At 40.2% G+C, this 16,213-nt stretch overlaps 1 protein-coding gene across 6 annotated transcripts in view; it reads left to right on the top strand.

The window, feature by feature from the left end:
* The window catches only part of DEPTOR (DEP domain containing MTOR interacting protein), a 192,153-nt gene that overhangs the window by 98,156 nt on the left and 77,784 nt on the right, over positions 1-16,213 (top strand). For all 6 annotated transcript variants that reach the window (XR_009536495.1, XR_009536494.1, XR_009536496.1 and 3 more), the window contains 2 exons: positions 1,453-1,523; positions 3,562-3,666. Coding sequence is in view for 3 of the 6 variants with exons in the window: in XM_060128285.1 (XP_059984268.1) it covers positions 1,453-1,523; positions 3,562-3,666 (176 nt within the window). In the remaining 3 variants the exon portion in view is untranslated. The remainder of the gene's footprint in view (positions 1-1,452; positions 1,524-3,561; positions 3,667-16,213) is intronic.

The following is a 16,213-nucleotide window of genomic DNA, read 5'->3' on the forward strand; positions in this document are numbered from 1 at the left end:
CCATTTGCAACAAAATGAATGAACCTTGAGGGCATTGTGCTAAGTGAAGTAAGTCAGGCAAAGAACGACAAATGTCATATGATCTCACTTGTATGTGGAATCTAACAAAAAACTCATATATACAGAGAACAAATTGGTGACTGGCAGAGGGGGGTTGGTCGGTGGGCGGGGATTGGTGGTTGGGTGGACCAGATGGGTGAAAGGGGTCAAAAGGTACAAATTTCCAGTTTATAGGTAAGTCCTGGGGAATGTAATGTACAGCAAGGTGACTGTGGTTAATGATACTGGGTTGTATATTTGAAAGTTGCTAAGAGAGTAGATCTTAAAAGCTCTCATTTCAAGAAAAAGAAAAGTTTGTAGCCATGTGAGGTGATGATGTCAACTGGAGTAGTTGATCATTTCATAATATATGCACCATTATGTTGTAACCTGAAACTAATATAATGTTATATGCCAATTATATCTCAATAAAAATAGGGAAAAAGTGTAATAAAAATAAATGGTCGATATTGTCAAATATCACAAGTACAGTGTGATTCCTACATCCACGTTCATAAACCCCAGAGGGGATTGTGTGGGTAGGGGCCTGGAGGCAGTTGAGTGACAGGGAATAAAAAGGTCAGAATCCTCAACCATGGACCCCTTCTCTTTGCATTGGCAGGCGGACTCTCAACCACTGCGCCACCAGGGAAGCCCGAGTTTAAATCTTAATTCTACTTCCTGTTGACTCTGAGGCCTTGGACACAAGCTATTTAACTTTTCTCAGCTTCTGTTTCCTCCCGAATAGAATAGGGATAAGGATGAAATGAACCCATTAGTTCTTGTGATGATTAAATAATAGAATATATTTAAAGCGCCTAACATAGTACCTAGCACATGTTAATTATGCAGAAGAGTTCCCCAGTGTTACGATTCAAGGCAAAAGGCAGTGCGTACCCGCAATCTGGGGTATTAATAAGGAAATCCGTGAGGCTTTGGTGAATGGGGCGTGTATGGTATGATGGGGGAGGGGTTTGTATGGAGTGGAAACGGTTATCAGACGGCCAGAGTCAGAATTCCTCTTTTTTTTTTTAACATCTTTAAGGATTTCTCGTAATTTTGACATGTTGAATGTACATCAAGGTCTAAGAGAAAGAAATTCAGGAACTAGAAAATGTGGTCTTTTCCTTTATAGAAAAATGTCAAGCCACTGCTTACCCCACCCCTGGCACTCTTGCTTCCCCTCCCCCTGCTCCCGTCTCTGCTTTCTGTAGCTCTGTAAGTTAGGTTTAGGGTTATTTATGTTTGCTAATATTTTCTGCCTCTGTGCGGCTAGAATATAAACTGGGAGGCAGGGATCTTTGCCACTTTTGGTCACTGATGTCACACATGAGTCATTAAGTAAATATCTGCTGAATGAAAGAACAGAGGGCTCAGAAGGGTCTGTACCTTGACACTGTGTCTGTCTTACAGTGTTAAAAAGACCCGTCACTTCTGAGGAACTCCTGACTCCCGGGGCTCCGTATGCGAGGAAGACATTCACGGTAGGCTCATCATTTGGTTTTTCTCCCGTGCTGCTCGTTTGTCTAGGCCATGTCAACATGCCAGTGTGTCCATATGTAGCTTAGGGACGGAATTGAAAAGCTTCTCCCAATTTCCCTTTTGTTTTGAGCATGATTATAATAGTAGACTTTCTTGACCTTTAGGCACTAAAATGCATTAGGACTTGATATAATTCATTATTAATACAGCATTTAAAATTCCTTTTGATGTGTCCTTAAAAAAAAAGATTTCCATTATGTACTTATTCTAATATAATGACAGATTCAAAGGCATATGGTAGAACAAATAATGCTAATGATCCCTTCTGCATTATAGTTAATTCTAAAAATTATTTAAGACATGAGGGAAGTCTTAAGATAGAGAGAGAAAACGATGGCATAGATTGTTCTACCATAAGGAATGACGTTTTTGACATCGTTATCGTGCCTTGAGTTATACAAGCACCTGATTTGGGCGCACTGCATAACTGTGATCACCTCCTGACCACCTGCCCTTTCTTGGAGGTCCTTCAGCCTTCCTTCTACTCCTAGGGTCCCATTGGTATTCTTTTCTTTTCTTTTTTTTTGGCCGCACCCTGAGGCATGTGGAACTTCCCTGACTGGGGATCGGACCCATGCCTCCTGCAGTGGAAGTATGGCGTCTAAAACGCTGGACCACTAGGGAAGTCCCCCACTGGTCTTCTTCAAACAGAATCCACGTTCTCTGCTTGACATCACCTCACCCACTTCCTGTCGACTTGACTCTGTCTCTTTGTCTCCTCACATCTACATTGACGTCTTCTTTAAAATACTTGTCATCTTTCCTGTAGTCTTCTAATTTTTGTTCTAATACCTCAGGGTGGGGAAAAAGCTTTCCACACTTATTTGTGCTAGGAACATTTGTCGAGGACTACTTCACGTTCTGAGCACTAAGGAATTAAAACAGGATGGGTCCAGTCCTAGCCAGTCAATATGAAAAAAGCACTGGTAATATGTCTGTATCAGGGAAAAGGTAAACTGGACATTTGGAAGTGCAATTAGGTATAATGAACTAAGAGCAGCAAACCCTAAAGCCAATGAAATACCTAATAAAGAACTTCTCAGACAAGCAAAAACTAATAAGAGTTCATCGACACTAAAACCTGCCCTAAAAGTCTTTTTGAGAATGATCACAAAAATTTCAGTTGCTTCCCTACTTTTCCTCAGTCTCCAGCATTCAAGAGACATTGGATTGTATTTTTTAGCTGTATTTCTTTTTGGTTTTAAATATCAATGCCAGCATTGCTAGTAATTGACTGTGAATGGCTGTCGTCTCTATTTCAGTTGGGGTATGTATTAGAGACATGTCTGGGAGCTGCCCAGAGAATGTAACTGGCAATTCTAATTATGATTCTATAAGGAAAGTCACCCTCCAGTTGCAAACAACTTTTGGACCAGAGTGAACTGGTCAACTGGAAGTGAACTGGACCAAAGTGAACTTTATGTACTTTTTCACTGTCTTTTCTTGGTACAGAAAATTGGGTTGCAAGAGAGCCAAGACTCTTCATGGTTTCCCCCATTAGTAATTTAAATGGTTACTTTAAACTTCAATGATTGTAAAGAAAATATACTCCAATAAAAAAAAAAGTTCAGTGACGTATCAAGATCATCAGGAAAGAATCCTTTGGATGCAGGGGAAGAGAAACTGGATCTGGAGGGAAATTTCAACCATATTTTTAAGATCTTCAGACTTCCCATTTGAGTCTGATATTCAACGGCATAGCAGCCTAAGAAAGAGGCCATCTGCCAGTTATTGATCGAGTAGTGACCTCACAGAAGAAGCTTCTTTCTGCCAAACAGGTGTTTCATGACCATGTTTTCCACACAGAGGTATAAGCCTGTGTTTGTGATAGAAGAGTCCCGTTCTCCTGACAGGGTAGAGATGAAGTAGAGAAGAGGTATCTCATGGCATGCCTTTAGTCTTGGCTTTTCTCTGTCTTGGAAGGGCGGGCACACTGCCAGGGACCGTCTGCTGATGGCTAATTGTGGTTTTCCTCTCTAGATTGTTGGTGACGCAGTAGGCTGGGGCTTTGTGGTGCGAGGCAGTAAGCCATGCCACATCCAGGCCGTGGATCCCAGTGGCCCAGCAGCCGCTGCAGGAATGAAGGTACCTCCAGTACAGCAGTGTCTAAATACTTCACGCTTTATTTCATTGTTTGGTGCCATCTGTACTTTCTCTCCCTGCGTGTTTTGGTCCCATTTTTGTCATTTCCTTTTCGCTTTCTGAATGGGGGTGAAATGAAGCCAAGAGCGTACGAGGTAGCAACTAAAAGGATAAGTTTTTCTATCATTTGGACTATTGCCTTCTTGGTCTCCAAACCTCCCTCGATATTTTACATTTCTCTCCTGAACCAATACTGAATTTGAAAAAAAGTTTCTTTTTGCTTAAATCTTATACAGTAATTCTACTGCTTTTGTTCAAAGTATATACTTGTGGCATTTAAGCAGCCAAGACACAAGAAACAGTAAAGAGTGAGAAAAAGAGAACAAAAGTCGTGGAGTTTGGAAGAGGAGATCTGGATTCTTTTATTGGTTTTTACTACTTACTAGCTCTTTGAACAAGTTCTGTAACATCTCAGAGCCTGTTTCCTCCTCTCTGAAATGATAATCATATTTCATTCTGCTGTTTTATGGATTAAATATGTCGAAACACTTGATAAAGTACAAAGAACTACACAAACATCAAGAAACTGAGTGAATTGTGTAAGATTTTTGAAAATAATTTTTACACATTTTTAGTATTAAAGTAATGAATATAGAGTCAAGAAAATTTGGAAAATACACACAGGCAGAAAAAAAATGATAACTGCCTATAATCTTTCCTAGCTTAGAGATAACCACTCTTTACATTTTTAAGCAGCTCTTTTGAAGTATAATTGACATACATTGAAGTGTATCACTGTTAACATTTTGATTTATATTCTTCCAGACTTCTATGTATGTGTATATATATATATATATACACATACATACACATGTAAGTATATATATACACATTGTTTTTATTTGTAAAGAAATATGGTATAAGAGGATATTGAGAGCACTGGTTTTCTGCTTCAAAACACCTTTATCTAGCACAGTTTTGTTCTGTCATCTGTAAAATATTTCACAGAGGGTATTTATCTCTTGATTATCTGGGACCATGGGAGGATGCAGAAGACTTGAAAGCCACAGATTATTCCCCCCTTTATTTCTTCAATACTTTCACCCTCTCCCCTCAGTCCTTTTCCTAGAGCAGTAAACCAGTGAAGCAATGGCATGGTTTGGATCTCCACAGCTCTGGTTTCCAGCACTTACCTTCTGGCAATGGTTTACCTACTAGAAAAGAGAGGTGGGCAGCCGAGACCAGCTCAAGGGAGCACAGAGCAGAGATTATGGCCAGTCCAGGTAACCGATGCTGGTAGGATTCAGGATTGACTCTGCCCCCTGATTTGAACACCTCCTTCACACAGGGAGGCACAGGCTTCCTGTGTCTTGTGCTCTGGGTAGGTTACAGAAGCCTCGTTGGCTAAGTCCATCTGTATTAGAGGCCCTTCCTGCATCCTCAGTATTGCAGTGGGCACAGCCCCAAAGAAACCCAGAGCAGGAAAGTTGGCCAGGAGCATTTGTATCTGCGCTGAGGCCGAATTTTTCATTTTCTAATGGAACTCTTGGCTGTGGGAAGAGTTTTATATTTTATTCCCACAGTAAAGTACCTCAGTATAAATTATTTCTGGCAGCGTGCTTTGGTTCTGAGCGTGCACTCACTCGCATGGGGCTTGAAGCATACTTCCTTTGGGGAAAACAATGGATTTACATTGCAGCTGAAGATGTTGTTTTGCTTAGCCAGGTGTCTTTCATTGATTCTAGTCCATCTTTATTGATTAACATGCATAACTGTTCTAGACATTGTCAGTTGATTTCTTAATTAACTTCTGAATGTACATACCCTGATAGATGGGTAACCTGATACACTTTTGTCAATTTCAGAAGCTAACACTTCATACGCTTTATATTCTTAGTTTCTCAGGGGGTTGTACAATGGTTTTCATATGTTATAGGGCAGTACAGCATTCAGTAGAACAGCGTTTCCAAAATTGTATTATACAGCTCTCTGGTCCAGCAAAATATCCTGTCCTGAGGTTCTGTGATCAAAACAGTTTTCAACTGCTGCACAGTTTATTCCCCTCTTGGAAATCTACAAAAAGCACATTAGCATACTAAAAATGCTGGAAAATCCATCTGGGGGAAAAAAATCTGTTTAAATTATCTAACACAACATTTATCCCTGAAATGAAATCTTAAAATATAGCCCTGTTCTAAAAACCTGCTTTTGATGAAATTCTGTATTAGAATGACTGTATTGAGATATTTTTGAATTGTACTATTGGTTAAATGAAAATGACAGGGAATAACATTCTCTTCCATGTAATCTACTTGTGTATGTTCATTTAAATCCATTACTTTGTTATAGAAAACACTGAATGAATTATTTCGTATATTTACCATATGTATTTGTTATAGAATAACTTATATAAAAAGCCCTTTGTATAACCCAGGGGTCCCCAACCCCCGGGCCGCAGACCGGTACTGGTCCGTGGCCTCTTAGGAACCGGGCCACATGGCAGGAGGTGAGCGGCGGGGTGAGTACGCGAAGCTTCGTCTGCCGCTCCTCGCCGCTCCCCATCGCTAGTGTTAACACCCCCGCCCTGGTCCAGGGAAAAATTGTCTTCCACGAAACAAGTCCCTGGTGCCAAGAAGGTCAGGGACCGCTGGTATAACCCAATCCTGGAGGATTGTTACCACCAACCTGTCACATTGCTGCTGCTCTTGAACTGCAGGGCAGCGTGTCTGGTTGTGTGGAGCTCAGTTGGGGGGAAGGGGGTGCGCAGCGGGGGTGACCCGTACAAGAGCCTGTCCTGGGGAAGGATCTGGTGACCTGGGCAGTGACCAACCTGCTTGGTCTGGGTGGTAGAAATTGCCCATCTGGTCAGAAGCCTCCTTTTAGCACCTCTGACTGGCAAGAGCTGACCCAGGACAGTGAAAAGTGTCCCACTTTGCCTTCCATGGCAGTGTCTACACAGAAGACCAGGCTCGTGTCTCAGGTCTCAGCCCTCGTTTTCTCCTACTTTCCAATGTAGACAAAGCTTTACATCTGGGCCTTTGTGACCTTTCCATCCAGCGGAATTTTTCTACTTTTACTGTGGCTGCTTAATTTCACTGCTTTCCTTGCCAAAACAGAAATCGTTTTGTAACTAGTTTCTGTATGTTTACCATTTCTCGCTTTTTAAAAAAATTTTTGAATTCTATTTTTTTAATTAATTAATTAATATATATATATTTCTTTCTGCAGTAGGTGGGCCCCTCACTGCCGTGGCCTCTCCCACTGCGGAGCACAGGCTCTGGATGCGCAAGCTCAGCGGCCATGGCTCACGGGCCCAGCCTCTCCGCGGCATGTGGGATCTTCCCAGACCGGGGCATGAACCTGCGTCCCCTGCATTGGCAGGTGGACTCTCAACCACTGTGCCGCCAGGGAAGCCCCTATTTTATTTACTTTTTTATACAGCAGGTTCTTATTAGTTATCCATTTTATACATATTAGTGTATGTATGTCAATCCCAGTCTCCCAATTCATCCCACCACCAACAGCCCCCCCCCGCCACTTTCCCCCCTTGGTGTCCATATGTTTGTTCTCTACATCTGTGTCTCTGTTTCTGCCCTGCAAAGTGTTTCATCTGTACCATTTTTCTAGGTTCCACATATATGTGTTAATATACTATATTTGTTTTTCTCTTTCTGACTTACTTCACTCTGTATGACAGTCTCTAGATCCATCCACATCTCTACAAATGACCCAGTTTCATTCCTTTTTATGGCTGAGTAATATTCCATTATATATATGTACCACACCTTCTTTATCCATTCATCTGTCGATGGGCATTTAGGTTGCTTCCATGACCTGGCTATTGTAAATAGTGCTGTAATGAACATTGGGGTGCATGTGTCTTTTTGAATTATGGTTTTCTCTGGGTATATGCCCAGTAGTGGGATTACTGGGTCATATGGTAATTCTATTTTTAGTTTTTTAAGGAACCTCCATACTGTTCTCCATAGTGGCTGTATCAATTTACATTCCCACCACCAGTGCAAGAGGGTTCCCTTTTCTCCACACCCTCTTCAGCATTTATTGTTTGTAGATTTTCTGATGATGCCCATTCTAACTGGTGTGAGGTGATACCTCATTGTGGTTTTGATTTGCATTTCTCTAATAATTAATGATGTTAAGCAGCTGTTCATGTGCCTCTTGGCCATCGGTATGTCTTCTTTGGAGAAATGTCTATTCAGGTCTTCTGCCCATTTTTTGTTTGTTTTTTAATATTGAGCTGCATGAGCTGTTTATATATTTTGGAGATTAATCCTTTGTCGGTTGATTCGTTTGCAAATATTTTCTCCCATTCTGAGGGTTGTGTTTTTGTCTTGTTTGCGGTTTCCTTTGCTTTGCAAAAGCTTTTAAGTTTCATTAGGTCCCATTTGTTTATTTTTGTTTTTATTTCCATTACTCTAGGAGGTGGATCAAAAAAGATCTTTCTGTGATTTATGTCAAAAAATGTTCTTCCTGTGTTTTCCTCTAAGAGTTTTATAATGTCCGGTCTTACATTTAGGTCTCTAATCCATTTTGAGTTTATATTTGTATATGGTGTTAGGGAGTGTTCTAATTTCATTCCTTTATATGTAGCTGTCCAGTTTTCCCAGCACCATTTATTGAAGAGACTGTCTTTTCTCCACTGTATAATCTTGCCTCCTTTGTCATAGATTAGTTGACCATAGGTGCGTGGGTTTATCTCTGGGCTTTCTATCCTGTTCCATTGATCTATATTTCTGTTTTTTGTGGCAGTACCATATTGTCTTGATTACTGTAGCTTTGTAGTATAGTCTGAAGTCAGGGAGGCTGATTGACCAGCTCTGTTTTTTCCTCTCAAGACTGTTTGGCTATTCGGGGTCTTTGTGTCTCCATACAAATTTTAAGATATTTTGTCCTAGTACTGTAAAAAATGCCACTAGTAATTGGATAGGGATTACATTGAATCTGTAGATTGCTTGGGTAGTATAGTCATTTTTACAATGTTGATTCTTCCAATCCAAGAACATGGTATATCTCTCCATCTGTTTGTGTCATCTTTGATTTCTTTCATCAGTGTCTTATAGTTTTCTGAGTACAGGTATTTTACCTCCTTAGGTAGGTTTATTCCTAGGTATATTATTCTTTTGGTTGCAATGGTGAACGGGATTGTTTCCCTAATTTCTCTTTCTGATCTTTTGTTGTTAGTGTATAGGAATGCAGGAGATTTCTGTGCATTAATTTTGTATCCTGCAACTTTACCAAATTCATTGATTAGCTCTAGTAGTTTTCTGGTGGCATCTTTAGGATTCTTTATGTATAGTATGTCATCTGGAAACAGTAACAGTTTTACTTCTTCTTTTCCAGTTTGTAATCCTTTTATTTCTTTTTCTTCTCTGATTGCCATGGGTAGGACTTCGAAAACTATGATGAATAATAGTGGCGAGAGTGGACATCCTTGTCTTGTTTCTGATCTTTGAGGAAATACTTTCAGTTTTTCACCATTGAGAATGATGTTTGCTGTGGGTTTGTTGTATATGGCCTTTATTATGTTGAGGTAGCTTCCCTCTATGCCCACTTTCTGGAGTTTTTATCATAAATTGGTGTTGAATTTTGTCAAAAGCTTTTTCTGCATCTATGGAGATGATCATATGGTTTTTATTCTTCAATTTGTTAATATGGTGTATCACATTGATTGATTTGCATATATTGAAGAATCCTTGCCTCCCTTGGATAAATCCCACTTGATCACGGTATATGATCCTTTAAATGTGTTGTTGGATTCTGTTTGCTAGTATTTTGTTGAGGATTTTTGCATCTCTATTCATCAGTGATATTGGTCTTTAATTTTCTTTTTTTGTAGTATCTTTGACTGGTTTTGGTATCAGCGTGATGGTGGCCTCATAGAACGAGTTTGGGAGTATTACTTCCTCTGCCATTTTTTGGAAGAGTTTGAGATGGATGGGTGTTAGCTATTCTCTAAATGTTTGATAGAATTCACCTGTGAAGCCATCTGGTCCAGACTTCTGTTTGTTGGAAGATTTTTAATCACAGTTTCAATTTCATTATTTGTGATTGGTCTGTTCATATTTTCTATTTCTTCCTGGTACAGCCTTGGAAGGTTATACCTTTCTAAGAATTTGTCCATTTTTCCTAGGTTGTCCATTTTATTGGCTTAGGGTTGCTTGTAGTAGTCCCTTATGATGCTTTGTATTTCTGTGGTCCATTGTAACTTCTCCTTTTTCATTTCTGACTTTATTGATTTGAGTCCTCTCCCTCTTTTTCTTGATGAGTCTGGCTAAAGCTTTATCAATTTTATTTTTTGTCTCAAAGAACCAGCTTTTAGTTTTATTGATCTTTGCTATTGTTTTCTTTGTTGCTATCTCATTTATTTCTGCTCTGATCTTTATGATTTCTTTTCTTCTACTAACTTTTGGTTTTCTTTGTTCTTCTTTTTCTAGTTCCTTTAGGTGTAATGTTAGATTGTTTATTTGAGATTTTTCTTGTTTCTTGAGGTAGGCTTGTATTGCTATAAACTTCGCTCTTAGAACTGCTTTTGCTGCATCCCATAGGTTTTGGATCATCATGTTTTCGTTGTCATTTGTCTCTAGGTATTTTTTGATTTCTTCAGTGATCTCTTGGTTATTTAGTAACGTATTCTTTAGCCCCCATGTGTTTGTGTTTTTTACATTTTTTCCCCGTAATTGATTTCTAATCTCATAGTGTGGTGGTCAGAAAAGATGCTTGATATGATTTCAATTTTCTTAAATTTACTGAGGCTTGATTTGTGACCCAAGATGTGATCTATCCTGGAGAATGTCCATGTGCACTTGAGAAGAAAGTTTAATCTGCTGTTTTTGGATGGAATGTCCTATAAATATCAATTAAATCTATCTGGTCTATTGTGTCATTTAAGGCTTGTGTTTCCTTATTAATTTTCTGTCTGGATGATCTGTCCATTGGTGTAAGTGAGGTGTTAAAGTCCCCTACTCTTACTGTGTTACTGTCAATTTCCTCTTTTATAGCTGTTAGCAGTTGCCTTATGTATTGAGGTGCTCCTATGTTGGGTGCATATATATTTATAATTCTTATATCTTCTTGGATTGATCCGTTGATCATTATGTAGTGTCCTTCCTTGTCTCTTGCAACATTCTTTATTTTAAAGTCTAGTTTATCTGATAAGAGTATTGTTACTGCAGCTTTCTTTTGATTTCCATTTGCATGGAATATCTTTTTCCATCCCCTCACTTTCAGTCTGTATGTGTCCCTAGGTCTGAAGTGGGTCTCTTGTAGACAGCATATATATGGGTCATCTTTTTGTATCCATTCAGCTAGCCTGTGTCTTTTGGTTGGGGCATCTAATACATTCACGTTTAGGGTAATTATTGATATGTATGTTCGTATTACCATTTTCTTAATTGTCAATGTGTTTGTATTTGTAGGTCCTTTTCTTCTCTTGTGTTTCCCACTTAGAGAAGTTCCTTTAGCATTTTTTGTATAGCTGGTTTGGTGGTGCTGAATTCTCTTAGCTTTTGCTTGTCTGTAAAGCTTTTGATCTTTCCATTGCATCTGATTGAGATCCTTGCCGGATAGAGTAATCTTGGTTGTAGGCTTTTCCCTTTCATCACTTTAAATATATCGTGCCACTCCCTTCCGGCTTGTAGAGTTTCTGCTGAGAAATCAGCTTTTAACCTTATGGGAGTTCCCTTGTATGTTATTTGTCGTTTTTCCCTTGTTGCTTTCAATAATTTTTCTTTGTCTTTAATTTTTTTCAAATTGATTACTATGTGTCTTGGCATGTTTCTCCTTGGGTTTATCCTGCGTGGGATTCTCTGTGCTTCCTGGACTTGGGTGGCTGTTTCTTTTCCCATGTTAGGGAAGTTTTCGACTCTAATCTCTTCAAATATTTTCTCGGGTCCTTTCTCTCTCTCTTCTCCTTCTGGGACCCCTATAATGTGAATGTTGGTGCCTTTAATGTTGTCCCAGAGATCTCTTGGGCTGTCTTCATTTCTTTTAATTCTTTTTTCTTTATTCTGTTCTACAACAGTGAATTCTACCATTCTGTCTCCCAGGTCACTTACCCGTTCTTCTGCCTCAGTTATTCTGCTATTGATTCCTTCTAGTGTATTTTTCATTTCAGTTATTGTATTGTTCATCTCTGTTTGTTTGTCCTTTAATTCTTCTAGGTCTTTGTTAAGCATTTCTTGCATCTTCTTGATCTTTGCCTCCATTCTTTTAACAAGGTCCTTGATCATCTTCACTATCATTATTCTGAATTCTTTTTCTGGAAGGTTGCCTATCTCCACTTCATTTAGTTGTTTTTCTGGGGGGTTATCTTGTTCCTTCATCTGCTGCAAAATCCTCTGCCTTTTCTTTTTGTCTATCTTTCTGTGAATGTGGTTTTCCTTCCACAGGCTGCAGGATTGTAGTTCTTCTGCTTCTGCTGTCTGCCTCTGGTGGGTGAGGCTATCTAAGAGGCTTGTCCCATATCTCGCTTTTATTTTACCGTTTAATGAGGCTTGGAAAATTTTAAGAAGTGGGCCACCAGTGTGTGGACAGGTCAGGCCCCAGAGTGAAGAGACTGAGTTTCATATTCTCCTCTTAACACTTCTTGACCTTTCCAGACCCAGAGAAGAGCTCTTTGCCTGGTTTAAAGGGAACCCTTCCCCCATGACGAGGGGAGACTGTCACACCTGTATTAAAATTTCCTTCTCTAGAAGTTCTGGAAGAATTCCAGAGAAAATGTGTCCTTAGGGAGAGTGATAAGATCCACCTAACTCCTTTTCTGGATGGGATGGAGAAGTCTGTGATCTAGCCCCAATTCCCAGAACTCTTCGTACTCACAACCTCCTCGTAGCTGACCCAGGCTGCTGGAGGTGGGTCAGGCAGCTAAGTTGCTAGAGGGGATTGCTGAGATGTAGACCAGGGAAGGTTCCACCTTGACTTCAGTTGTAAACGGAATTGAGTTTTAAGTGTTTTGGTCAAAAGACTTTTGCAGCATCTCCAGCTGGTTTGAGAATTTTATTTTTACTCTAGTCCATTTCCCTTCTTCCCTTCCAATTACCTTCTCCTCCTCATGCAGTAATAGCGTATTTGTCCCCAGAGACCAAAAAGGGAACAGATGTTACCAAAGGCCCCAAACTATAATCTTACTTTTCAGTTTTGTCTCAATCGAGATGAACATAAAAAAGAGAACAATTAATTACACCTTTGCTGGTAAGTTTCTATATTATTTCATATTCCTCTCCACCCCCTTACGGCCTAGAGAACAACAGCAGTAGTATCATTGGAATTCTCACTTGATCCACCATTTTTTAATTTGGAGTTATTTTTATTTTGAAGGTTCTTTTACCTAAAAAATGAAATCTATAAACCTCTGGCTTAGAAGACCTTTCCTTGGCATTGCAACTCTAGAATGGAACATGAAATACAGGACCCATCAAAGTTGAGTCAACCCATGCAATGCATTTTCATCTGAAAGAGGTTGTTCTGTACATTTTCCCTCTGGCCACCCTTCCCTCATCCTTTAGCAATTCCATACCAGTAACTTCTGGTTCATTTCAACACAATGGGGAAAGGAGGAAAGAAGAGAAAAAAACAATAATTTATTGAGTGTCTTCTGTATGCCTGAACTTGCACCATGCTAGCCCCTTTCTGTACATGAGTCCACTTCATATCAGCAGGTAAATACTAAAATCCTGAAGGAAGAAATATTTCCAGGAGGAATACTTCTATTTCTTACCTCTTTTCGTCTACTTTGAAAAGGCATAAAGTTCCTTCCCCAGAATAGTCTACTGGCTACAGTCTAGTGAATATCACTTAAACTTGGCTTCATGTCGCAACCTTTAATGACATCCTCTTTTCTGATTTTATCACACCAAGTCTAAACCCATTTCTGGGTCACATTCTCTATCATAACTTCATTTTCCCTGATCCTCTAGTAGCTATCTTTCACTCTAGTCAGGGCAGAATTTTTACATTTCACAGATACATCATGAGTGTGCCTAAGTCTGCCCCTCAAGTAAATCTGATTACTTGACTCTGATTGTTAAAACCATATGGGCTTCCCATGACAATGAAAATAAATTCCAGACGCCTTCTGTGGCCCTCAAAGTACATGATCTGGGCCTTTTTGATTAGAACATTATCTTTAACCCTGTTTTGCTTGCAACCCCATTGGCCTCAGGCTGAATGACTGGTTCCATTGTTGTCATTCAAGTCTCAGATTCAATGTCAATTTTTCAGGGAAGACTTTCTTAAATACCCTATCTCCCTCCAGTTACTCTTTATCATATTACCCTGTCTTATTTTTTCAAGACATAACATTTATCAGAATCAGATAATAGTACTTAACATTTATTATTTATCTGTCTCCAGTAGCTCCATAAATGTACGGACCTTGTCTGTCTTAACTACTATATTCCCAGTACTCAGCACAATTCCCGGCATTTAGTAAGCACTGGAAGCAAATTTGTTGAATGATCCAGTGAATCGGTGCTTCTATAGAAAGGCTAAGGAATTCACTCATTGAACACCTGCATTGTGTTCCCATGCATTTCACACACATTATCTCTTTTATTGTTCTTATACCTTTTGAAGTGGGGGTGGGTCGTGTTCTCCCTTCCTTGCAAATGAGGAAACTGAGACCCAGTTAATCCTTTTCCCAAGGTCACCCAGCTTGTAAATGTTAGAGCTTGGTTAGAACCTGGTCTCTCCACCCCAAAGTCCTCATAATGCTTCCTATTGCATTACTTCAAAAAATACAAACCCATGAGGCAGAGCCCCATAGATGATATAGTCCAATAAAACCTTAAACCCTTTGTGAACTGCTCATGGATGCATGACTTTTCATGTCTCTTGAGTGGAGAATTTGTATTCAATTCAAGACGAATTGTTGCGGTGGTCACATGTTCACCTGCCTTGGCTTGAAGAAGATCAAATACATGATGTTTATTCTTAGCACCAGCCCCTCACCTAGGTCAGGGCTAGATCTTGCAGGGTCATCCAAGTGAAAGATGTAACCAAAAATCCACTTCTGTTAGTTTAATCAAACACTTACCAGAGCAAAACCATTCAGCCTTCAGACTGTGAAGGAATTTGAGCCGTATTTACAAATAAGAAACAAAAGATATCCTTGCTCTTTTCTGGAAAGTTTATTTTTTTCTGGTGGGAATAATTAAATCCTGTGAGAAATGGTATTCAAGTTCACGCAACCCTATGCCAACTCTCAGAGGGATTTCAAGACTCCTGGCTGCTTTTCTTGTTTCCTGCTGTGATGAATTGATGGATGTGGACGTATGAGGCCTTTTTGCCCTGTTTGTTTGTTTCTTTGTATGTTTATATGGAGACAAAACCATCTGAGTCAGAGTAAGGAATTAGTGGCCATTGTGTTCTTTTTTTCTCCTCTCAAAAATCCCTGTTTCTCTTTTAGAAGAAAAATGTCAAAATCCTGCTTTTTGATCTTTCCTCCCCATGTCCACAAACCTGTATATTCCATGGAATTTTCCTCCTGAACCAAAAGAGGCCAGGTTGGGCAAACCATCCCACGTCCCTAATTAATTTAGCCAGGACAGTTTGGGCACTGAAGTAGCAAATGGTGGGATGATAATCAACACATATGAAAAAAATTGCTTACTGTGATATTTTAAAAGTAGTTCCTTTCCAGTTGAGTTCAGAAAAGTCATATGTGCGGATAAAAAGGGTTGTCTGGGGCTTCCCTGGTGGTGCGGTGGTTGAGAGTCCGTCTGCCGATGCAGGGGACACGGGTTCGTGCCCCAGTCTGGGAAGATCCCACATGCCGCGGAGCAGCTAGGCCCGTGAGCCATGGCCGCTGAGCCTGTGCGTCCGGAGCCTGTGCTCCGCAACGGGAGAGGCCACAACAGTGAGAGGCCCGAGTACCGCAAAAAAAAAAAAAAGGGTTGTCTGATGCACTGTGCTACGTCTTATTCTAGCGGAGTTGTCAGTTTCTCAGTCAACAGGAAGTGGAAGGGTCAGTGTTCCTTTGCTCATCATTGGGCATGGTGGGCGGAGAGAGATGACCAGTCTCTCTGTGGGGGGCTCTGCCAGCACCAGAGGCCACTTCTCAGGGCCTTAGCTCAGACCTCTTTTCTGCTCCATGCCCTTCCTTGGCAGAGAACCATCCCTCATGTCAAGCCCTGGCAGCCCTGGAGAAGACAGGGCAACTCTGCACAGTTCTTTGTTCACTTAGTATTTCTTGACCACCTACCATGAGCCAGACATCATGTTAGGCCTTCATGGGATTTAAGGTCTAAAGAGGGAGAGAGACATTCATCACATAATTCACACACACACACATACACACACACACACACACACACACACACACACACACACACAAGGTTTATGCCATATAGAAGAAACCCAGAATGGAACATAGTTCCTTGGAAGAAAAGAATGACAGCTAAGACTTGACTGCAGTGTAAAGAAAATTTTGGAAGGAGGGGGTAGCAGTGAGGTTGAGCAGTGTTTCTCAACCTATTTTTTATTATCTTTCCCTTAAGGAGCCTTTTCAAGACATTTTTTTTCCTTACTCATC

The sequence above is a fragment of the Lagenorhynchus albirostris genome, chromosome 17 (assembly GCF_949774975.1).
Source record: "Lagenorhynchus albirostris chromosome 17, mLagAlb1.1, whole genome shotgun sequence".
Taxonomy (NCBI): Eukaryota; Metazoa; Chordata; class Mammalia; order Artiodactyla; family Delphinidae; genus Lagenorhynchus; species Lagenorhynchus albirostris.